General features: G+C 35.4%; 1 protein-coding gene and 1 pseudogene across 1 annotated transcript; one reads left to right on the forward strand and one right to left on the reverse strand.

Annotated features, from left to right (window-relative positions):
- On the forward strand, positions 550-5901 carry LOC109223782 (probable aldo-keto reductase 2). The gene is made up of 5 exons (XM_019388210.1): positions 550-817; positions 1558-1755; positions 4379-4551; positions 4629-4731; positions 5230-5901. Exons 1-5 carry the CDS (start codon positions 590-592, stop codon positions 5566-5568), a joined length of 1041 nt encoding a protein of 346 aa, XP_019243755.1. The 5' UTR covers positions 550-589; the 3' UTR covers positions 5569-5901.
- LOC109234474 lies at positions 7290-19929 on the reverse strand (annotated as a pseudogene).

Consider the following 26872-nt stretch of genomic DNA (forward strand, 5'->3'; position numbering starts at 1 on the left):
ACCTCTACTTCTCCGTAGGCCCTCCAATATCAACTTGTAACACCTCCTCACCAGGGTGATATGATTATGTGACAATTAACAAAAAATTAATTTTTCTGTTTTTCTTCACTCCCGTATGCCTAAACGAGAGTGTGTTAACATTCTTTGCCACATTAACGTCCAAGAATATATAGCTATTAAACTATCAAGTTCAAGGTATAGTTAAGACTAAACAGTTCGGATATGCATCGAATAAACGGTTTCAAGTTTAGGATCTTGTAGTACTGTGCATATTATTTTGGGCATGAATTAAAGAAAAAGATGAATATTCTATTTGAAAGGAGCATTTTAATTCTCTCCTTGTTTACATATATTGGAAATTGTCATTAGTTTAATCACACAAAGTACCATTACTAACTCAAATACTCAAATATACTCCTTGAGGGGAAATTAACGGAAACAAAAAACTTCAGGAGCCTAATTGCAGCATCCCTCAAACTTTATGAACTTATAATGCAATTTGCTTACCTGTCAAAGTTTTTTCTGTTTATAAAGACCACACAACTTCTTCATTTTTAAGAGCTTAACTATTTTCAGACAGCCGGAGAAGATGGAGAAAACGACGCCGTTAAAAGTACCGAGAATTAAGCTAGGTTCACAAGGTCTAGAAGTTTCCAGAATCGGGCTGGGCTGTATGAGTATGTCCGGCAACTACGGCCCGCCCAAGCCCGTGCCCGAAATGATCAAACTACTCCATCACGCCATTGATAGTGGAGTCACTTTCCTCGATACTTCTGATATCTATGGACCTCTCACCAATGAAATCCTCATTGGCAAGGTGATTAAAACTTTTTTCATTTGAATATTGTAAATGCTGCATGAATTAGTTGTACTTTATGCATAATTAACTGTACGTTTTGTGTTGTTATAGATGTTATGGTATTTTAATTGTTCGCTAAGCAAAAATGACAGCTTTTCTCTTGATAATGGTGGTATATGGAAGCTTCTTTATATATACAGAAGCTGCATACATTAGTTTTGTACTTCCTCCTTACCTTGTTGTACCTTTGTGTTGCTGTAGTAGCAGTTATGGTATTTTAATTGTTCACTAAGCAAAAATGAAGTTTTACGGTAAATCTCTTAATTCTCAGGTTATATTGAGAGTGATCTTACGTTTTTCTTTTTTTCCTTTACTAAATTTTAAATGAAATTTATTCACTAATTCTCTCGAAAAAGTATGGAACTTTTGTGTTAAATCTATGAGGAAGATTGTGCATTCTGGATTTCTCTTTTAGACTTTAATTTAATATTAGCAGTTTTAGATTATTTGACCTTAGGGTATGTAAAAATATACTCTTTTTTTCTTTTATGACCATGGTGTTCGGGCCAACTTTGCGCACCTTGACTATTCCACCGAATACCAGCTAGTGTTTTTTGCCTCCACTGGGATTTTAACCTGATACCTCATGGTTGTTCTTCTTGTGCCTGCTTGAATACGTGTCCCCGTATGTCTATGCTTTATATATGCTGACAGAGTTTTATAGGTATGTTCATGTTAAAGTACCCAATTGTGTGTAGGCTATCAAAGAAATGAGAGAGAAAGTACAAATAGCTACCAAGTTTGGTATATGTTTCGAAGATGGGAAAAGGGGCATTTGTGGTGAACCTGCATATGTAAGGGCTTGTTGTGAGGCCAGCTTGAAGAGACTGGACATCGACTGCATTGACCTGTATTATGTTCATCGCATCGATACTCAGCTGCCAATTGAAGTCACGGTATCACATCTTTGCTCCAAAGTTTTGTTTTTGTAGTGTATTTCATCACTTTTAGCAAGTAGTCGTATTAAATGATTTGTACTACAAGGTGCTTGTTATTTTTATTATGGTTTTGGGCACAGAATGTCGTGGTTATTACTTGATCACTTCATCTAAAGGAGGAATCCAGAAAACGGTGCATTATTATATTTTTTTGGCTTGAGAAGATCTTATTGTTGTTAAAATACAGTCATGATGTGCATTGAGTTGATATGCTAGCCACATATTCATGAAGATTTTGGGATGCTACTGTGCCATTATTCATCCACTAGATATTTCAGGGGGACTTCTTAATAGAGTGACAGCAAGCATAAAATTGATGAAGGTGTTGAAAGGGATGAGGCAGACCAGACATCGAGAGGAAGGAAGTTGTATTGAACGGCTTACAATCTCTCGAAATCCATTTGGATTTGACAACTAATAGAACACAGTGGAAGTAAAAGATCCGTATAGACAATACCAACTAGTTAGGAGAAATGTTTGGTCATGGCACTTAAATTACTTATCACAAAATGTGGTACACTTACATTAGATGTAGGTTTTGTCAGGATTCTTTTATATTCGCTTAGATATTTGTATGTCACTGGAAAGTGCAGAGAACCCCTAATTTGTTTTAAAAAACAAAATTTAGAGTTTTGGAGTGAAATTGGTCCAAATGGAACAGAATTATTGACAATTCATGTGGCGCACTCCAACTAGTTTGAATTTAGGCATAACTGTTGTTTTTGTTATTCTTGTTTGTTTAATTGCAAAATGAAGGCTGGCCAAGGGAGTAAATGGGATCGGAGGAGCCAAAGCATGCTTCACCTTGACCAAAGAAAAGGCATAAGAATAAAGAAAGCAAAACCTCTATGCTGAACTTTCGGATGTGATGTAATCTGATTGACATGGGAAAGCATAGTAGATTGTTTAGTTGCTGTTTTGGAATCTTTTTGGAAGAACTCTCTCTGATGAAGGATTGTCATAAACTCATTATAGATCGCTGAATACCATGTCACCACTGGTATATGATTTGGTGTACTGTACCCCCCCCCCCCCTCCCCAAAAGAAGAAGGATGATTTATCAAGAACAGGTTGTTAGAACAAAGTAATTGGATGCTAGGGTAGAAGAAATATCTTATCTTATGGTGACCAACTCTGCCTGTAGAACTACTCAAGTTAGATAGCTCAAAGCTTGAGTTGCTTGACCTGCTTTAGCAACTAGTCCAAACACTTAAATGCCACATGGTCCTAAATATCTGATCTCAAAAGCGGCTACAACCTGGAAACGGTTATTCACTATAAAATTCTATTCTAGCAGAAGTCTCCTCTAAGACTTCCCTATGTACAAATGCGCTTAAAAATAGAGGGAACGTATGATGCACTAATGAAGAAACATTAGGACCATAGCGTCTTTACTCAATTGAGCGTTCTCCTTGCATCTATTTACTCTCTTTAGCACCCAAGTAGTCAACCATTAAGGTTAAATTGCATTTTGGTTTACGTTCAGTTATCACTCATCCGAGGAACGTCCTATGTACATTATTTTAAAAAACAGCTAAACTGGCTATCCAATAGTACTTATTAATCTAAAGACAGATTACAGGCCTTCTTGTTTTACTGCAAATAGATTACTAGTCCTTATTGCAAATTGACCTTGTACCATCTGTCAATTCACATCATGTAAATCGTATTTTATTGGGTCGTAATATAGAGTCAATATCTATGCAAGTTTCCATCCAAAAATACTAATATGGTTCGACTTGTAGCTTTGTCCATGTTTATGTGATTCTGTGCTATTCTTTCACCGTGGTTTCTCTTTGCTTCACGATTCTCTTCAGTTTGTGGTAAACTCTTTATCAAGTCATTTCTGAAATACTTATAACTGGAAATGAATTTCAAGACAACAGGTTGTCCCAACATTTGTGAAGTTCATACCTAGTTAAATAAGTGGTGTCATTTTATAAGATACTTTCTAGCAAGTAGGTTGTTGTTTTGGCATTCAGATCCTTTGATCTATGCATTATCTAGAGTTAATATTTACAATATTATCTATGATTTTGCACAACTAATCTGGATCGTGGCGTACTCTGATGCGGAATCCACATTATTGTTATACATATTTTTAACAAGTAACAGCAGATATTTGGAACATGTTCCTGTCAATTTTTGGTATAGCCTGGGACATGCCTAGCTCCATCAAAGATGCATATGAAAGTTGGTGCTCTTGGAAAGTTGGAAAACCCATCAAAAAGACATGGTTAATGGTGCCTGCCTCAATCTTTTGGTGTATTTGGAATGAACGAAACTGTAGGTGTTTTGATGGGATCTCAACTTCAAATCATGCTCTTAAAGCTAAATGTTTAGTGGATTTATTTAGCTGGCTTAACCAAACTCCTGTATCTAGCTGCGAACAACTTTTGGAAGATGTCTGCTCTCTGGTTATAGATTAATCTTTGTATCTGAGCAGTCAACTTTCCCCCTCTTGTAAATTTTTGTCTGCATCTTCTTGATGCCTTGAATGGAAACTTATTACTTCAAAAATTTATTTTTTTAACCAAATTGTACCATTTATGTTCTAATACTGCTTGCATACTGTTGTAAGATGGGAGAACTGAAGAAACTGGTTGAAGAGGGTAAAATTAAATATATAGGTCTATCAGAGGCTTGTGCATCAACAATCAGAAGGGCCCATGCTGTTCATCCAATAACAGCTGTTCAGATGGAATGGTCTTTGTGGACTAGAGATCTAGAGGAAGAAGTAGTCCCCACTTGCAGGTGACACATCTCTTAGGTCAATTCTCTTCCATGGAATTACTAGCAAATGAGACTATTCTAATACTGGTCATTTTCAGAGAACTTGGAATAGGGATCGTCCCTTATAGTCCTCTTGGACGAGGATTCTTCTCAGCAGGGGCAAAGCTGATTGAAAACTTATCTGAGGATGACTTTCGCAAGGTTAGCCTCATAAATTATTATCCTCAATATCATGTAACCAATTGGCTGGATTTGTGTTAATTGTCTCATAGATATTGCTATATTGTGTTTACAAATTTAAATAGCTAAGCATTTGTAACGAGCATCAACTTGATGATTTGAGTTGTATTTAATTTAGTACTCCTATCTTTTTATCTATTTTGTGCATTGATGTTTTACAGAGATTCTCAAAATGCTCTGTAAGGTAAAGCCTTTGGCATATCATGCCCATAAATTGCTTTTTCTGAATCAGAAAACCTAAGTTATGGTAATAAATCTGTCAAAATAAATTTCAACTTGCCCTTTCCTTGAACATCTCCTATCTAACACAATCTATCAAGATAAACATTTTGGCACACAACCACCTGTTCTTACTCCCTGAAATATGTAACCAATTTTAATGTTGCATCAATGGATTGTATCAGATCTATTTCAACTGCATTCTTAATTTGTTATTTTGGTCTTGTGTTTTGCTTTTAGAATTTCCCTAGGTTCAAGCCGGAAAATTTTGAGCTTAACAAGCAAGTATTTGAGAAACTGAATCTAATGGCTGCAAGAAAAGGATGCACCCCTTCACAACTTGCATTGGCTTGGGTTCTTCATCAAGGAGATGATGTATGCCCTATACCAGGCACTACCAAGATTGAGAACTTCAACGAAAACGTTGGAGCGTTATCCACAAGGTTGACTGCGGAAGACATGAAAGAGCTCGAGTCATATGCCTCCAGTGATGTTGTCAAAGGTGATAGACATGTGTACATGCCATCAACTTGGATAAATTCAGAGACTCCGCCACTATCCTCCTGGAAAGCTAAGTAGGGGTTTGACAGCTGATATCTATCGGGCTTCTATACATGTATGTATTTAATGGAGAAACGTCGGTTAGCGACGCCTTGATACTCATAAGCTAAATTGGGAAAGAAACTTGCTTATCTCGAATGTTTTACTATGAACTTGTAGTATGAGGCAACAGATATGTGGAGAGCTTATTCCATTTTCTGATTCCATGAATTGTTGCTCAATTGCTTGGATCAATCTGAGATCATAAGATATGGTATGTCACGGCGATGTACTTGTGCAGTATGTTAAACGATTATATGTTACTTTGTGTATGTATTTATAATGAAATATAAGCAGGAAAGTGAATCATCACTTCCAGTATTTCTCAGAACAATCAGACATACCTACTAACGTAGACTGCATTTTCAGCATCTACGTCCTACAAAGATATATTGCTTCTAAATCATTTGGTATCAGGCATTAGAGCCTAAATTGAAGGCATTGCGGCTAGCAAAACCTTTGGATCTACCATCAAGTCGGCTTTTATATTGGAAGTATCATCTTTAAATTCATCTAATTTTTCAGTGCTGCAAAAATTTTAAAATTTGTAGGTTGATGATTCAACCAGAAAAAGGGTTTTGTGCTTATATTCTTAATCGAATTTTGCACATAAAAGATGCAAGATGAAGGGATTCTAGAGATGAGAAAAACAAGCACCAAAAAAAAAGGAAAGAAAACTATGACAGTTTCTGCAATTATAGTACAGTGTAAGAAAGGCAGATGTTTATTGAGGGCATTAGGGGTGTACAAACGAATCGGAAAATCGCACTAAACCGAAAAGTCAAACCAAACCGATTAAAAATCCAAACTAGGTTTGGTTTGATTTGGTTTGGTATTGAGTAAAAAAACCCGAACCAAACCGACATATAAATATATAATTTTTATATACTTTTAAGATTTTATATAAAGTTTTCTTTAAAAATATCTATAATATTTGGAATTCTCTTGCGGGATATAATATTTGATAAAATATGAAGTGTTCCATATTTATTAGAGATTTTTACATTGTTGGGCTCTTAAATAATTGGTTATATGATCACTTTCTCATCAAGTGTTACTGAAATGCGTCAATCTCTTTGTTCGTCCATATTCATATCATATGTTAAGATCAATTAAATTCTTATATCTTTTTTGAATGTGAAGTGATTATTATTGTTATTTAGGTATTTATATTGGTTTCTATGTTTAATTACTATTTCGGTTAACCTTGAAAGTGTATATCAACGAAAAATTATTGTCAAACGAATAAAAAAATAACTATTATGTGTTACTAAGAAAATTCTCCCATAAAAATATTTTAATAGATAATATGTTTGTCAATTTTTTTATATTTTTACTAAACATATATTTACTTATAAAAAATTTAACAAAGTAAGATTGAAAATTCTAATATTGAATTAACAAAAAATCCGAAAAATCGAAAAAACCCGACAAAACCGAACCAATCCGAACCGATATAGTCGGGTTGGTTTGGTTTCGATAAAAACCAAACCAACCCGGTCCATGTACACCCCTGGAGGGCATCACGAATTCACAGTGGAAGACCATTTGATATTGCTGTTCCATCATCTGAAGCATACATAACAAAGAGGGCATGAGTCCATGTTCAGCAATCAAAACAACCTAAGCAAATCAATTGTAGTGAAACAATATTTTAGAGGGTAGAAAAGACAATACCATGTTGTTGTGACAAGCACATGCTAAGCTCCCAGAGATATCCCTGTCAACTCTGTATTGAACACAATATTGTTGCACATTAGACACACATTGATACTCAAAACAGCACATATGAGTTTGTTTCTACTTACTCTGATAATGAGGTCTATACGGCTACATCCTTCAATCACTTCGGCTTCTTCCTTAATTTTTACAGCTGAAGCCTCCAGAGATTCGTTGTCGCACCACATCACCTTAATCTGTTTCAGTGTCTGAATATATGCAATGCTGATGGGAATCTCCTCGAGCTTATCACAGCTTTTTATAACAAGTTTTTCAAGCTGAGGAAACGATTCATCTGAAGCATCCCACTTTGAGATACCTAAGTACCTCAGTTTCAAGAACTTAAGTTTATTGAACGTGATATCTCCGAGGCACCACTCTCCTGAATAATTATTCCAATCCGTTAATAGGAGATACTCCAGACTTGGTAGTCCCGCGATTAAGGAAGCTACACTTACTATATGACCCCCATAAAGTTCCAACTTCTCTAAATTTGAAGGCAAGTCTAAGTCAGATAAAATGATGCTACCAATAAAGCAAAGGCTAAGTGACTGAAGCTGGGAAAGACTCTCCAACTTGGGACTAGAAGTACAAATCTCTGTAGAATCATCTTCGTTAAAAATAACGATATTAACTTCTTGAAGATTAGGACACCTCTGTAATAACATATCCATGGAATCCACATCATCAATTGGAAAAATAACATGCCTTAATATCCTCAAATTTTCGAACTTACAGGATTCTTCATAGATTCGCTGCTTATTGTTCTTGAAATCGAAACTACCAGCAATGTCAACATGCCTTAACTTTTCCATTTTCCAAAAAATTCCTGGCAACAATACATAACCACACTCCACTATAATAGTTTCTAGATGGCGCAGATGTGATTCTGGATTGAAAACAAATTTAACTGTGTCAACTGCGAGGTACTTCAGGCAAATTATTGGATGTAATGTAGCTGTGGACAAAGCACGCACCCTATGAGAACTCAAATCCAAGACCTTAAGGAGTCCCAATTTACTAATCTGAGGGAAGGATTCCAGTCTAAAAGATTTCTTCCACAGGTAGTTATCAGTGACCTCAACTGTGGATGGAAAGGCTTCCCTATTTTGGACACCACCAATGCAATCTCAGAAAGCTCGTTAGTGAAATTGAAGCTTACTCGATTTTCCTTCCAATCGGAAGGTTGAAAGTGGCTATGATGTCCATTTACTGCCAGCATAAACTTTTCTTGTCTGCTCCTCTCCAAGCAAAAGTGAAGAACTAGATCGTGAACCTGACAGTATTTGACTTTGCCTTTATATCCTCTCCTTGAAACCATAACCACGTTGCTGCTAATGAGATCCATCAAGTAACCTTCAGCTGCCTCTTCTAATCTCCCAGATTCAGGATTTTGCACAAAGTTTTCTGCAATCCATAAACTTATCAGTCGAGACACTGGAATTCTCGCATCCTCTGGAAACATCCCCATGTATAGAAGGCAAGGTCTTAAATGATCAGGTAAAGTATCATAACTTAACTGCATTGTCGAAAGACTATATTCTTCAGACTCACCAAGATAGGAAAGTAGAGAATTCTTAACCTCATGCCACCAAGATTCTTCCATTTTCTTCTTTTTTATAATTCCAGCTACTAAGATAATCACTAGAGGCAGTCCTTTGCATCTTTTTGCAACTGCTAGGCTGACATTTTGTAGCTCATGAGGGATTTCCTTTTGAAACACTTTTTTCTGCAACAATTTCAGACTCTCGTCGGTTGTGAGGAATGGAAGAGAATAAGGATCAGTATGGTACTTGACTTGCTTACCTACTACCTCAAGTCGGGTTGTTACTATTATTCTACTTGTGTTTTCATCATTTGGGAAAGATAATCTTAGATCTTCCCATGCCTTGAACATCCCACATATCATCCAAGACAATCAGATATCTTCTGCCCATTAAGCTTTTCTTCAACATGTGAGCAACTTCGTCATCTTTATCTACCTGGTTCTTGGAAACTTGATTGTAGATCTCTCGTAACAACTCTATCCGGTTATATGTCTGGGAAATGCAACAGAATGCTAGACTATCAAAGTGAGAAACAATCATGTCATTATTATACACCTTTGTAGCAATAGTTGTTTTCCCTAGTCCCCCCATGCCTACAATTGGGATAATATCTAGCTCATTTGTCCCTTGAGTCATATATTTAATTACTATTTCTGCTGCTATCTCAAAACCCACTATCTCCTCATCATACACACGATAGCTATGTCGAGTTGGCAGATGTTTAGATGACTCTACCACAGAGCAGGGTCAAAGAGCAACGTTCTCCGACCACATCTTTGTCACCTCCGTACGAATATGCTTGATCTCTTTTATGATTGTAGGAAGTGAGCAAAAAAGATGCCAAAGAGCATTATATTGAGCAAGAATAGAGTCCATGGCTACTTCAGCTTCATATGCTAAATTGATAGTACGCCTCTGAAGATCTTTAAGAATTTCATGCTGATGCTGCACCTTCGCGACACCTCTGAAAATGGATGTTAGAGATGAGAGCTCTTTCTCTAAAATAACAATATGAGGCTTCAACATGAAATCTAAACCTGATTCAGATTTCAACATCTCATTCAATTTCCTTAAAAAATAATCCAGACAGCTCAATCCACCAACTGTGGTAAACTGAGATGGAATGAATTTTAAGGATTTCTTGTACCTCTCTACCACTTGTGCCTTTAAATCTTCAACCTTTCTTGACTGTAGAATTCGAAAGAAGCGTTTGACATAAGATCTCCAACCTTTTGTAAGATCTCATTTAACCATTAATAAAACGATTTGGCACATGAGCGAGAATAACCAACAAGAACACTATTGCCACATCAATGCTTTGAACGGAGACATTAGAAGGAAAATTCTTGAGCTTTTGGTCTCTGAGATACACTAGCAAACCGTAGAGATGATGTGAAAATCCTTTTGGTAATTTCTTGTCCTTGTAAGTTGTCGATCGAGTAAACTTTGAACCCTCAAGTTCACAAAGAAAAATCTTCTTCATTTCCAGCTCCACTAGCACTGCACAACCAGGCGGCTTACTCTCCATATCACTTATATCATTTCCATCCTCAATAACCCAAAGAGCAAGACAAAACTGTCACCCATGAATTGAATTCGCGTCTCCAGACCTTGCACCTTCTCATAGTCAATGTAGCCAATTATCTCTGTCTCATATAAGTATATCTCAGAAATCTCATTTTCTTTTGAACCAACATCAATTGCCTTTAATAATTTTCTGTCTTCCGAAGGATTTTGATTTCTTTGGTGAAAAAAGGATCAGACCTGACTAGGTACCGAGGTAATCCATATATTCCAGACAGATAGTAATCTTTCCTTGAACTGGTACTGCCTTCACTCAATTCCAGCAATTGTGAAACTAGCCTTTCCACATTAAGGTTAGTTTTGCATTCATCAAAAACTGATTGAAGCATTTCTAGAATCAGTTGGGCTTTTTTTGTGACTTTGACTAATGAATCAGGCAAAAGAACATGATGGTACTTTATAAAGGTTCTCAAAAATCAAAGAGGTTTTTTCCTATCTATACCATATATGAAACTATATTATCAAATATGAGCATAATATCTAAATTACCCGTCTAGTACATATTTTTCCTACAATTTCTGTACCATTCGTTTATCAGGTATTAAAAGGGCAGAATATTCCCTTAAAAACGCGCTAAAAATCAGGAAAGAATCTTGGGATTGATTGATTCTACATTAAATTCAAATGTAAAAATGCAGAATCTTCCCCTAATAACGTGCGAAAAATCAGGAAAGAATCTTGGGATTGATTTATTCTACATTAAATTCAAGTTTTGAAACGGAAAGGAGATTTCGCATCTGCGTAATTTACTCTTAAACTACAATTCAAAATTTTTTTTTTAAAAAAAAAGTACGAACAACTTCAACAAACTACGAACAACATCAACAAACTGAATTCAAATTGTAGAATTCAATATGGAATTGGCAATCACCAACGATAACACAAGTGCGGGCTTGTATAGTTCGAAATTGCATAGAATTATGGTTTTACGGTATTATCTACAAAATTGCTACATTTGCCTACAATTAAACTACAAATCAGTTTAATGAAAGAATAAAGCAATTTTATTTTCAAAATTATCTACAAAGTTACTACATTTATACGACAAAATAAACTACAATCTATGATTAGAAATTGTTGATTTTAAAATGTTGTCTTTAAATAAATTATCTACAAAGATTCTACAAATTGCAACAGTTATAGTACAATTTAACTACAATGTCTGACATCCTAAAATGGATGACTACAAAATTTAAAAGCTAACGACAATATAACTACAAAAACATCTACAAAATAATTACAATTATATTTGGAAAAGCAAGGAGTTTGTCTCAAAATCTAACTTGGAGATCAACTGTTAGAAAAAAGATAGCCGCTCATCCAACTACTTAAAATACTGATATTATTTTTGCCCATTAGAAATTCAAACTTGAAAACTTAGAAAGAATTTCACAAAAGAAAATACAACCTCAGGAATATGTAGTTATCAATTACCCTTGCTCTGGAGATCAAGATTGCATTTCCATTTAATTAATCAAGTCCATTGACGTAGAAACAAATACGTTCCCACATTTTCTCATGTTGAATTTACATGAAGAACGGAAGCAGCAATGGAACGTGGGGGTAAGGGGATGAGGGGTTAGGAGAGAGAAAGTGAGGGATTAGTGTATTGGGAAAAAACTGAATTTATATAAGATGACGTGTCATGACACGTGGACCGGTCAAATAGTCAAAGCGTGGTAATCAGTTAGAAGGCACGAGCAACAACAGATGCGGGAGAGAAGATACTTAAAGGCACAAGCTATTATTCAAATGAAATGAGACTCGTACCTGTTCGAGTCATTTAAAGCTCGAAGATCGGAAGGAATTGAAGAAATGAATCTGATAGCGTAAAGGAGTCCAAATTCAGCATTAAATGCCAAATACGTTGAGAGAATTTGTATTTAATGGGAATGATTGAGTAACGTTTCTTTTAATGTCATTTATTTCTCATAATTGCCTCATTAAGACAAAGGCATTATACTTTCTCCTAGAATTAACTATAAAAGGGGAAGGTCTCAACATCTGTAGGACACGAAATATCATTGAGATTATACTGAAATATATACTTATTCATTGCTTTATTGTTGTTCTCAAAGTCTCTCATTTCTTGATTATCAGTAACCCGATTTCTCTCTTAATTTCTAGTTTTAACCAAATATTCAGTTTTTTGGTTAAACAATTAGTACTGGAAAAAAACGGAAATGCTTTAATTAAGGAGTAGAAAATATTTCATTAATTATAACCTTAATTAGATATGGTATAGAAATGGTAATTTGGTATACTAAATGTAATTTACTCAAACCTTAAACATGTAGGGTAAAAAGATTTCCTAGGTGGGATAGGAATGTAAATATTCCAATCAGCTAAGCCAAACGGGCTCTAAGTATTTACCATACATGATACAACGCGATGTTACCCCATGACCTACCAAATTCTGATCTTCATCAAATCAAATACTACTAACTATAAGACCATCTTTTATGTACCAAAAGAATAAAAATCAGTGGATGTAATTTTTTGACGGCAAACCTACTAAAATATATACTCCTACTTCAAGATAATTATTCAGTCAATTCAAGTGCTGTATGTAATTATGGACATCTACGAATCAGTTTTCTTGAGTTATCTCAATCAAACCCAAGCTTATCAACAATTTTTTTTTTCACTCTTAATGGGATTACTATTTTTAAGTCTTCAAACTAAGGGGTAAAAATTGACAAGATAATCATGTATAAACCAATACTATTGTCCATTACTATTACTGAAGTTTGTCACAATCAGAATTGTAAATGGCCCTTTAAAGTCGAAGCATTTGGTGTAGTGTAGCATCATATCCAAACATATATTGGTCTTATTCTAACGCAATCACTTGTTGTGGCTCCTATCTAAAGAAAGGAGAGAAAAAAATATCTAGCACAGCGTTTAAAAAGAGTTTAACTATTATTCAATGACTGTACAAAAAATATTTTTACACCTTATTAGACTGTTTAATAGTTAACTACGTATAACTGGTCATAATAAGTGAAACTAGCTAGTAATATTGGCAATTAGCACAAGGTATTACAATAGGCTAAATTATACTGCTAGTTTAAAATATCGTGGAAACAGTCAATAATGCTTGCATTAAGGCAGCCTATCTATATTACACTCTCCTTCCTTAAAACATGCCTGAATACGAGATACTTTTTGCACCAGACTATCCCTTTTATATATAAAAGCCAGTCTAAATAGTGGCATCAATAAAGATGCATGTACAGTAGTATAGTAAGGTTCAAATTAGGTTTCAAACTATTAATCAACTTGTGACATGAAATGATGTGTTAGGAATAAATCATTTCTTCTTCTACTAAAGTTCTTATGAAAGAAATGCATATTAATGGAAGCACCTTTGTCCTCTTTTTGCAAACATAGGGTAAGGGATGGAATCTTGATCTCCAACATTATCCACCAAGTTCGATCGACCTTGTCAAAATCATGACGGGATATATTTTGTTGCTTTTAAATCATCATGAAAGTGACCCCATCTTTTATATTCTATGCACAAATAAAAAAGTATCAAAATTTTGAGGAACTTTGACACCATGAAATAATAGTAGCTCTCCTTTTACATATATAGTTCACTTTAGAGTAAAAAAGACCCCCCCACCCCACCCCACCACAATTTTGATTATTCAGTCCATTATAAAAGGTTTTTTTTTTTTTTGTAAAAGGGGAAACTCGCAGCCGCTAAAAAAGTTATAATTTTGACCTTCACTAGTTCGAGGTAAGGTTTGCGTACATATTACATATATCCTCCTCGAACCCCACATGTGAGATCATATTGGGTAATTTGTTGGTGTTGTTATAAAAATTAATTTGAGTATATGATTCTTTTTACAAGAGATAATAAAAAATAATATATGAGCTCTTTAAATAAAATATCTGTAATTATTGTAAATTCATTTTTTTTCTATTCAAATATTAAGTGGGCATTAGAGATAATTTTATTGTGCCAAATCAACAACAAACAACAACCCAGTAAAATTCCATTAGTGGGGTTTGGGGAGGGTAGTGTGTACGCAGACATTACCCCTATCCCGAAAGAGTAGACAGACTGTTTCTGAAAGACACTCGGCTCAAGCAAACAAAAAGACAAAAGGAGACAATATTAGTATCACCACGAAATCATAGGAAAAATAGGAACTACATGAAATCCAGAAGAAAGATGCAAAGCAAAAGCAATAGTTAGTAAATAAGTCCTCCACTGAAAGGCGAAATAATAAGACACATTGCCACTAACTATCTAAATAAAATAAAATAAAAATAAAAAAGAAAAGAAGCTAAACTTGGATTGGGTTTGCGAATTCGATTAAACTATCTAACATCACTTATGCATGTTGACGTTGTAAAACAACGTACTAAACGAGACCAAAGGTTCAGTAACATTACTAGTGAAAGATTGATCGATATCTCTCTATCCTTAATTAAATGTTTCGAATTTAAATTTTGTGCATATAAATTTTTTAAGGAGAGAGCGTTTCTCCTTTAAATGGATCCCACTTGAGAAGAATCTATATAAATCAAATTAGTAAAATTGGAATAAAAAATGATTTAAGAAAATACCTCAATACCATTGAGTTCGAATTCATGACATTACTAATCAAATTGTCACCTTGACTACTATTTACTCTATGTAGAACAAATCATGATGTTTAAACAAATCATGTTTTCTTCTTTTCTTCATTAATGGGGTAGGAAGATGGTATTTGTATGTGAGAATGATAACTCCGATATTCCTCGAAAAAAAGAAACAGAAAAGCAAAATCACATTATTATAATTAATTGAATATAGATTTAATCAGTCAAATTATGTGGCACTAACTTTATGTGACAGGGTATATCTTTAATGTCATGCTAATGCTTTAATTAAATGAAAGTAGAAAAGCTTTGTTTTGAGGCCCACACGACGAGTAATTTCCAAAAGTTGATGTTGTTGCAAAACTAATTCAAGTTAAGGCGTGCGTGTAAAAAAGCTGGATTTTAGTGGGTGAATAATACACAAAGTGAGACAACTATGCCTTTGAGTGAATGAAAAAGGTTATCTTTGCTTTATAAACATCGTGACCACTAAAAGGATCAATTTTCTAGAGTAAAAGTTAAATTGCCTGTTTCTTTTTAATCTTTCACCATAAGCAAGAGTAGTGAATATTTTATGTGATAATTCTTCCTAAAAGGAGGTGATTTAAACAGTGAATAATTATCTTTTCAAAGGAAAAGTAGTCTTTCAAAACACAACATCAAACTCATCAATTGTTATAAATCTTATTTATTACTCCCTCCGATCCATAATAAATGACCAATTTGTTTTGGGCACACCCATTAAGGAAATACTAAATTTAGACGAAAATAGTAATTAGTGTGACTGAACTATCCTTTATTAAATGTTGCACCATAGTTATAGTAGCACTTACTTCTCTTCTCAAATGTGAGGAGTAAATAATTTTTTAGGTATACGTACATAAGGGTAATTTTGGAAAAACAAATTGAAATTTTTCTTGATTATATAAATGGACACTTATTTTGGACCAAAATAAAAAAGCAAATTGGTCACTTATTGTGGACCGGAGGGAGTACATAGTGATAAATTCTAGGGTTATCATCTAACTAAGGAGAAAGCAACTATAAACAAGTCTTGATCCAATAGTCCATAAAGTGAATTGAGAATCATGAGGTCTCACGTTCAAATCTCAGCGGAGTAGGTGATTTCCTCCTATCTGTTTAACACTTGGTGAACAGAATTACCTTATATTTGTTGCTAGTGAAAGATAGCAGATATCCGTAGAGTTATTCGAGGTGCGGACAAGCGAATCCGTATACCGCAGTTAAAAAATAGTTAATAGGTTAAGGAGGAGGCCCTATGATGAAATTGTTAATTGCAGTACTATTTAGAAATTTTTATCATCGTTTATCTCATTAATTTAATATTTTGGGTGATAATTAAGAAATAAAAGTTCTTTGGTAATAAAAATCTATTGGAGTCTCTTTGGAAAGCCACCCAGTAATTGAAATTGGTGTAATTACTAGGGTAGTAATTACACACCCTAGTAATTACACAGTTACGACATGTTTGTTTGTAATAGTGTAATTACAGTGTAATTACAAGTTTACTGTTTGGTTGCACAAGTGTAATTACACAGTTAAATTAAATTCAAATTAAGTAATTATCAAAACTTAAAAGTTAATATAATAAATATATGCCTATAAATTTTTATAAGTATAAATGATATTATATTTTATATTTGTGAAGTATATTTTTTTTCGTGAATATACATTAATTTAGTAATCATATATTTATAACTAATATTGTAAAAATAATTTATATTTTTTTTAAATTAATAATATTTAGTTTAGATACTTACAAAAAAATAAAATATATGTTTTGTAAGAACATCATGGAATTCATATTTGATAAAATTAATTAATATTTACAAACATAATGTCATAACATTATTCAAATGTTTGACCAAACTAATCTATCATTTCTAACTAAAAATGAACAACATGCAATGTGAGCCAATACTACTAAAACAAGTAAATTGAAACCATGAATATAACACAATTTCAAAATTCAAAAAAAAAAAAATAGTTTAACATATGTCAAATTCCAACATAATAATAGTAAGTTCCAGAACAACTTAATAATTAGGAAACATGATAAGTTTATAAGCATTCAACAACGAAATTCCACTTTAATTGCATCACTCATTATAAATCAAGTTTGTTAATGACTCATTATTTCTAATATTAGGAGGTGTAGTTTAAAAAAATAGAATAATAAAATAAATAAAATATAAGCAATTACATGGAATCACAAGAAGTAAATATAGAGAAATAAAAGAAAAATAATTTATAAAGATAAATATATTTTAAAATTTCAAAAGAAATTAAAAATTAAAATTAAAATTAAAAAATTGAAATAAAAAGTTATACAAAAATAAATTAAAAAAAAACAAAAAAGGAAAGAAACTAAAAAACAACCTTGCAATTACACAGTGTAATTACCACCAATTCTCACCTCCCCCTTGAGAACTGGAGAGTGTAATTACACCCCTCCAGTTACACCCAATTCCATGCTGAGCAAGTAATTACTTGGCCAAACAAACATGTCAAACTTTGTAATTACACCCAAATCCATTTCCAAGGTGGCTTTCCAAACAACCTCTTGTTGAATATACATTTCCTTTCCATTTTTCTTTATCCTTTTGTGGTTTGTAGAAATTGTTCTCAAAGAAGAAATGGAACCTTCAATTTTCTTTGGCGCACAACATAGAGATGCCAAATGGAAAAATGACATAATAGAAGTATGAAAGACTTAAAAAATAATGAAAGTAGAATCACAGAATCGTACTTAGTTGAGATAGCTTCTCATCATTTGAAGCAATAATATAATTAGGTAAAAGCATATAATCTCACAATCTTTCCAATTATATTAAATGATGCAGCTATAATGGGGCTGCAATAATTAATCCATTAAATTATTTTTCTAACTAAATAATTAGTTTCCAACCGAACATGCATCCTCTAAAATTTCCTTCTCCGTCTTGTTATCCCGAAATTACCCTTAAACAAACCAATTACTCCTTTGTGCGAATCAAGAAGTCGAGTGAGGGTAAACTTGTAATTTGACATGGTTGCATCACATGAACATACAAACACAAATATTCTCCGTACACACTACACGTGCAACCCAACCTTCAACTTGGGGGTTTTATTGATTAATTTAACAATAAATTAACAATGGTATTAACGAGATTTTTGAAGTTATTAGGGGATTTTTAACGGTTAATCACGTGGGCCAGATAAGCCTTCACATGGGCCAGATATTTGAGGCCCACAAACTCCCATACTTCTCTCCTTCTAGGCAATTGTTTCACATGCACCATCGCACGTGTAGGAATCCCCTTGATTACGGCTGATGATTAAATTTAATCATGATCAACGGTCAAGATGCAATTCGTACGACCGTCCCCGTAAGAGTAAATATTGGTTGTAATCGACTAACACTAATGGTTCTTCTTATTTTTTTATTTTTTTTGGAAAATACAGAAAAGAAAGTCGGAGGAAATATGCTACGTATTTCTTAATTTTATTTAGTGATTATCAGGAAAAAACTTATGGAAGAAAGCATGAGAGTGAGAACTTGACAAAATAATTTGTTTCACCTAAGTATCATAATTTTATTATAAACTATATATATCGAATTTACGTGTTAGAAGATCTTATTGCGTCAAATTTTTTATGTCAAATAATTTCATGTAAATAAAAGAAAAGAGCTAGGAAATACGTGTAAAATATTAGTCAAATGTGTTTGTTTACCCTCAAAAATGGATAACAATTAAATTTGTAAGTGGTTTTAAGGATACGCGGATTAATTCGATACAAAGAATAAACTGTATCAGAATAAAAAATAAAAATATAGTAAATTCAAACCACGTGAGGAGGAGGATTCCAGCCTTAATGAAATATCCATCCTCGATCCGGGCTCACAATGGCCAATATTGATGAACAAGAAAAAAAGCTTTCAATTGTTTAACCAAAAAATAGATTTTTAGTCAAAGCTAGAAATTAGAAGAATCGGGTTACTGATAATCGAAAAAGTAAATAAAGAAAGAAATTTTAGAATAGCCAAGTATGAAAGCTGGTAAATCAGAGCATATTTCAGTAGTCACTTGTCCCTCTAGTGATTACATATTTCTCCTTTTATAGGTCCCTTTGGGAATCTTTGGGAATGCACGTTATGCCTAAGTCATAATGAGGCTATTATGAGTGATTAATGACATTAAATGCTACGTTACATAATCATTACATTGAATGTATATATTCCTTAACGGCTCCGGCATTTAATACCATTTAAATGCCGTATTTGCATCTTTTTCTTTAGCCAGGTTCATTCTTCTCATTGCTCGTATGTAAATAAGCTTAAACAGGAACGGGGCGCTGAGCCTCTCGTCTCGTGCCACTTTCTACCCGTACCTGTTTGTAACTCTTCAACCGTGACAAATCATAACTCTTTATGCATTCCACGTATCAGGACACGTCATCATATATATATATATATGAATACAAATTTTCCCCAATACAGATAGTCCCCCCACTTTCCATTTATTCATCAGTTCGAATATTTGGGAAGTGGAATTCATTAAATGAGAACTTTTGTCACCATTAATGCTCTGACAGAGTTGACGCTTCAATTGTCACTTCCTTTTAATGCACTAGACACGTGTCATTCTCTTATTGGTCGTACTAATTTGCAGCACTTTTTTAGGCTTTCTTTTCCGCTTCACTTTTCACGAAGTATCAGTTATCATTATTATGGTTCTTCCATCATCGTACTATTTCTCTTTGCCAGTTATCCATTAGTATAAATATAACTTCTCTTCTTGTCTTGTTTCACATAAAGCGTATCAAACACTCTAATCTTTCGAAATCTCTTTATTATTTTCTGCTCCACTTCAACCCTCTCTGCCATGGCTTCATCAAATCCTAACCCTAAGAGAATTACCATTCTGGATAGCTTCCCCAATGCTCCGATTAGACACAGAAGAGGGGGTAGACTCTGTAGCCTTGGATCTGTTCGTGGTAGTACGTCAACTCCTTCTTCTAGCTCTGGTCCCTCTTCTGGGACTAGGGGTTCACATTCTCAAAGGAGTTCTTCTCGTAATAAAGAATCTTCTGAGCCACTTCGTGAGCCTTTGGTTGAGGAAATAATTCCCTCTGAAATTTCCTTTCATCATGATAGAGAGTCTCTTAGAACTCAAGTTGCTTCTTTAGATCATGATGATCCCTTTCCTACTCAAATCACAGAAGTTTTAGCTCCCATAGTTCGTAAGGACTGTCATTGGAGTGACGATTTCCCAATTATCATACCTAACTCAAATCAAAGGATCACATCTTACTTAATAGGATTCTCCTTTGTTTACACATACCCCTTTACTCTAGGGTTTAAACCGGCCATTGACCCGATCATTCTAGATTTTTGACGTTTTTTCGATGTATGTTTGGGTCAAATTGGTCCGATTGTGTGGAGAGTTGTCGCCTGTTTGAGGCACCTTGCTAACATGGCAGACGTTGAATTCACTTTACCCCACCTAATTTATCTTTACTCCTCTAGGCTTTTTCGAAACGGCGTGTTTGGTTTAACAGCCAGGAGTAAGAGGGTCTTAGTGAGTCCCGAGGATGATAAAGACCGTGGCTGGTATGCCCGGTTTGTTGCTGCTCCCACTGCTGGTTTAGTGGGTGAAAAGAACATCCGCTTCCCTGAGAAGTAAAATTTTGCACGTAAGTGTTAAATTCTTCTCGTGCCTTTTTATTCCTAGGCTTGCTTATTTTTCTTAATCTTGCTTCTTTTTCTTTTCAGCAACCATGGGTGTTGTGGAATCTGTGCCCAACTTCCGTGGTTGGGTAGAAAAGTTACTGAAGATTGCCCCAATGGAGGGTAGATCATGGAAAACTCTTTCCAACCGTTATGGTTGGAAAGTAAAAACTCATGGTAAGGATTTCTATTTTTACCTTATCTATTTAAGTATTTTTGTTGTTCTAACTTTCAACCTTCTTTCTATCATGTTTTGCCAGTCGAGGAGTTACTCCAGAGGCCATCTTGGCATCCCGTGACTCCTTAAGTGCTCGCACCTCTTCAGACCAAGATATATTCTTGGGATCTTCAGTTCAAGATATATTCTTGGGATCTATAAAGAGAAAATCTGCTGAAGAAGATGATTCTGAAGAAGAAGACGAGGGTTCTCTGGTGTCAAGACCACGAGTCAGGAGACGTATCGTCTCTGAAAATGAGGCTGATGTCTCCCCTCACCTATCTCTTTCTGAACCTGTTATTACTCCGGTGATCATCCCTGATGATGATGTTTCTCCTCCTCCTGACACTCATGAATCTATAAATCAGCTCTTTATCAGTGGTTTCGATAGTGGGTCTTTAGGACCAGTTCTAAATGAACTTCCTTTGTCTTCTTTTACCTCTTCCGTTCCTGTGATTGCTTCTTTACCTTCATCAACTACTACTTTCGTACCTTCCTCCATTATTTTTACTCCTTCCACTGCTCCTCCTTCAGTAACTCCTCCCCCCATTGTCCACCGTACAGAAGTGGGCTCTTCAAGTAGGGGTTCTGCTATGAGGAGCGTGATCATTAAGGTTCCTGCCAACAACAGTCTTTTAAGAAAGTCCGGGCAAGCTGATACTTGGCTCGAGCCTCTGATTGGCCCCATTGAGAAGGCTAAACTTGAAAGCCATAGTAATATGACCCTCATGAATGATATAGTTCATGCGACTTTGAAGGTATTTTCTGGTCTTTTATTTTATTAAGACTTTTGACTTCGGGAGTCCTAACCTTACCTCCCCCTCTTTTTTTTTTGTTTGTGTAGGCCAAACTTATCGGTACTGAACTAATGACCCGAGTCTCTCTTTTGGAAAAACTGGCTCGTGACTTGGAAAAGACTGCTCATGATGCAGAAGAAGCTGCCCGTGGTTCTCAATTGGAGGCAAACAACTGGAAGAGCCAGTTTGAAAGTGTACAAATCGATATGGAGAACTTGGAAGAGAGGAAAAATACCTTGGAGAAACAAGTTCAAACACTAACCTCCGAGCTGGCGATGATTAAAGCTACTTCAAGCCAAACTGAGAAGGAAAAAAAACGCCTTGAATCTTCCTTTTCGGAACAGCTGTCCAAGGTCCACAAGGAAAATAGGGCTCTAAAGACCTTGCTGGCTCAGAAAGAAATGCATGCGGGGGAGCTAGCACAAAACCTTTCACGGGTACAAGAAGAACTACGAGTTTCTGTAGACAAGGTTCATGCTCTAGAGAATTCTCATACCACCCTTCAATCATCTTATAGTTCTGTCTTAGCTAAAAACGAAGAACTTAAGAATGAAGTTGCTGCTTGGGAGAGAGATTATGAACTTCTTGAAGAGTCAACCAATGTTGAGGTAAGCTGGACCTTTTTAAAGTCTCGTCGTGACACCTTGGTAGAAATGGGCCAAGAAAATTTCAACCTGGAGTCTGAATTAGCCAAGGTGAATGAGGCCATTGAACGAGCACAACAACCACAAGATTTTTCATCTCCCGAGGCTGGAGCTCCTTTGACTGAAACTCCTTTGGCTGAGACTCCCGCAGTTGAAGTCCCCGTGACTGTTGAAATTGCCACGAGTGTCACACCTTCCTCAAGTTCATCCGTGCCTCTTGCTGCTAGCCAAGTTGAAACTTCATCTATTGATACTCCAATGGTTGAAAATCAACCTGCTTCTGTTGGCGATGTTGTTCCAGTTGAGCCCGTTGATGATCCTTCTTCAGTCCTTTCCTCTTAGTGACAAATAAATTTACATCTGTTTTTAAATTTCCTTTTTGCAGGTATCTATTTGGAAAAGTGTGTTTAAGGTTCTTGGACTCATTTGAAAGTTTTTGTAATCAAACCATTGGCTATCACTTGAGGGTTGTTTTTTTTTAGAAGTACAAGTCCCCAAGTCTTGCTATGGGGCATTTTGTATAAACAATTCGATGACTAAGTTTATACTTAGTCTTTAGTTTTAAATATTAAGAAGCTTTTATCATTAAACTTCCGTCTGTTCTATTCTTGCCTTTTATTTCAAGGACTTAAAGAATAGTCTGCATTTTTGTTCTTTGAAAAATGCTTCTGTTAATCCCATGACTAAATAACATGAGTTTTATAAAAGAGGGCCCTTTTATATTCTGACACTTAATGAAGAAGACGTCTCAACTTCATAATGGTGTTATCATACGATAAAAGAAATAGGAATACACATGTTTTTTGCAATAACTTTGACAAGTTTTTATTTCTGAACCTTGACAAGTTTTGAGTAATATTTTGCATGTATTTGAATTGTATCTATAACTTTCTCGTAACTGTTTTCCTTGTAACAGATTTATACAAAAGAAGAACAATAGATACAGGGTTTTTCCTTATAACCCGTTTTAGTACATAGTCTTTACCCTAACCGTTTTGGGGTACATTAGTCCCTTTAGCTCCAGAACATTAAGAAGAGTTTGAGAGATAACTCCATTGTTCTCGTGGGAAAGAATACTATGATGAATGCCATGACTTCATAACTTTCACTCCGTACTTGATTCTTCTAGGCTTGATTTTCTAAATCTTCTTTGCCTTTGCCTTTTGTATACACGTGAATATATATACTATGTAGTCCCCCAAGCGTTTGAGTGTTGAAGTATGATGCCTCGAGCACTTGGTAGTCTCCTTCACTTGGTCCTTTTCCTGAAAAGGAAATACATACGGGACTCGAGGGTGCGATTATAGATGAAGACTGCTTAACCCGTATATACTTCTATCAGAATAATTGTAACCCTAGGCCAGGAATTTTAGTTTATTCCATTTTGCCTTACAGGTCGTGACTCATCATTTAGTACGGGTTAGCGTTTTGCCTATCATCTAAAATCGTTAGTAAAATTTTAACAATTCAAAAAATAAAATTTAACATGGTGATACCTGACCAGGGGTTTTCCCTTAGAAGTAGTATCTCTTCAAATGAACAGCATTCCAATGTGAAGGAAGTGTCTTCCCGTCCATTGTCTCCAACTCATACGCTCCTTTTCCTGCAATATCACGAATTCTATAGGGTCATTCCTAGGTTGGACTTAGTTTTCCCGCGTTGGCTGCCTTCGTAGATTGAAAAACCTTTTTAAGCACGAAGTCCCCAATTTTGAAGTATCTCAAACGTGCTTTCCTGTTGTAATAACGTTCGATCACTTGTTTTTGTGCGGCCATTCTTATTAGCGCAGCTTCTCTCCTGCCTTCCAATAAATCCAAATTGACTCGCATCTCTTCATCATTAGACTCTTGTGCTGCTTGTGAGAATCTCGTACTTGGTTCTCCTATTTCAACTGGGATTAGTGCCTCAGCTCCATAAACCAAAGAAAAGGGTGTCTCACCTGTGCTCGTTTTTGTTGTTGTGTGATATGCCCACAAAACTCCGGGTAACACTTCAGGCCAATTACCCTTTGACTCCTCTAATCGTTTCTTTAAATTATTAATGATGACTTTGTTTGTTGATTCTGCTTGTCCATTACCCACTGGATGATAAGGTGTAGACGTAATCCTCTTTATTTTCCAACTTTGAAAAAACTCTGTGACTTGAGCTCCGATAAATTGAGGACCATTGTCACATACGATTTCTTTTGGTACATCGAATCGGCAGATGATACTACGCCAAATGAAGTCCTTGACCTCCTTTTCTCGTACCTGTTTAAATGCTCCTGCCTCTACCCATTTAGTGAAATAATCAGTAAGTACGAGCAAAAATTTTACCTGTCCTTTTGCTTGTGGTAATGGACCCACCATATCCATTCCCCACTTCATGAATGGCCACGGCGCTATGACCGGATGTAACAATTCCGCAGGTCTATGCATGTTGTTACCGTACCTTTGACATTTATCACATTTAGCTACGAAACATTCCACTTCTTCTTCCATTTTAGGCCAGTAGTACCCTGCTCTAATAAAGGTTCTCACCAGTGATCTTCCTCCTGCGTGATTCCCGCAATGCCCCTCGTGTATTTCCCTCATTACATACTCCGTTTGAGAAGGTCCGAGGCATCTTGCTAATGGACCACCGAACATCTTACGATAAAGATTCCCCTGTTTTAAACAGTAACGAGCAGCATTTTTTCGAAGTGCATGCGCTTGTTTCTTGTCATCAGGGACGGTACCATACTGTAAAAAAGCGACAATTTCGTTTCTCCAATCCCAAGTTAAATTATTAAAGTTTACCTCATTCTTATCAGGTTCGAAAACTGAATGAAATAAATGTATAACTAAAGCGTTCGCATCATTTGCTACATCAGCTGCGGATGCAAGATTAGCTAAGGCATCTGCTTCAACATTTTCATCCCTTGATATTTGTATGACCTTCCAAGTTTGGAATTGCTTTATCAGTTCCCGTACCTTTTCCAAGTACTGTTGCATCCTTGCTTCCCTAGCTGTGTAAGTCCCCAGCATTTGATTAACCACGAGTTGTGAATCACTTTTGATCACACTTGATTTATACCAAGTTCTCGTGCCAATTCTAGACCTGCAATCACAGCTTCATACTTCGCTTCATTGTTAGTTACGGAATGACATTTAATAGCTTGCCTAATAGTTTCACCCGTAGGTGGTACTAAAACAATTCCTAATCCTGCACCTTTTACGTTAGATGAGCCATCAGTAAATAAGGTCCATGTTCCTGGATTAGCCCCATTAAGTACTTGTACTTCTTTTTCTGCTTCTAGTTGCATCCCTTGGCTAAAGTCAGCCACGAAATCAGCTAATATCTGGGATTTTATTGCTGTTCTAGGTAGGTACGTGATTTCATATTCACTTAGCTCTATGGCCCATTTAGCTAACCTTCCTGACAATTCATGCTTATGCAATATATTACGTAAGGGGTATGCAGTTACTACAACAATGGGATGACATTGAAAATATGGTCTTAACTTCCTAGATGCCATGATTAGAGCAAGTGCTAGTTTTTCCAATTGTGGATACCGTGTCTCTGCATCTAACAAAGATTTACTAACATAATAGATAGGAGATTGTTTACCCTGCTCTTCTCGAACCAAAACCGCGCTTACCGCAACTTCTGAAACAGCAAGGTAGATGAAAAGTTTCTCCCCAGCCTTTGGTTTTGCTAGCAAAGGTGGATTTGACAAGTATGTTTTCAAATCCCTAAGTGCTTGTTGACACTCCTCATCCCATTCAAAATGATCCTGCTTCTTAAGAGCCGAGAAGAATTTGAAACATTTTTCCGATGATTTAGAAATGAACCTTCCCAAAGCTGCGATTCTTCCTGTTAGTCTTTGAACCTCTTTTTTGTTTGAAAGTATATCAGGGATTTCTTCAATGGCTTTAATCTGTGCAGGATTCACTTCAATACCACGGTTAGAAACAAGAAAACCTAAAAACTTACCTGATGCTACACCAAATGCACATTTTTCTGGATTCAACTTCATGTTATATTTTCGTAAAATCTTAAACGTATCAGACAGATGCGATATATGATCTTCCGAATGTTGAATCTTAACTAGCATATCATCTATATATACCTCCATGGTTTTACCTAAATGTTCTTGAAACATTTGGGTAACTAACCTCTGATACGTTGCACCTGCGTTCTTAAGACCAAAGGGCATTACCTTATAACAGTAAGTCCCCCTGTCTGTTATGAAAGAGGTTTTTTCTTCATCTCCTGGATCCATCTTGATTTGATTATGGCCTGAATATACATCTAAAAAACTTAATAGCTCATGCCCTGCAGTAGCATCAATTAATTGATCTATGTGCGGTAAAGGAAAAGAATCTTTTGGACAGGCTTTATTAAGGTCTGTGTAATCTACACAGACTCGCCACTTACCGTTCTTCTTAGGAACCACAACAGTATTAGCTAACCAGTCAGGA

This window comes from Nicotiana attenuata, chromosome 1, assembly GCF_001879085.1.
Source record: "Nicotiana attenuata strain UT chromosome 1, NIATTr2, whole genome shotgun sequence".
NCBI classification, from domain to species: domain Eukaryota; kingdom Viridiplantae; phylum Streptophyta; class Magnoliopsida; order Solanales; family Solanaceae; genus Nicotiana; species Nicotiana attenuata.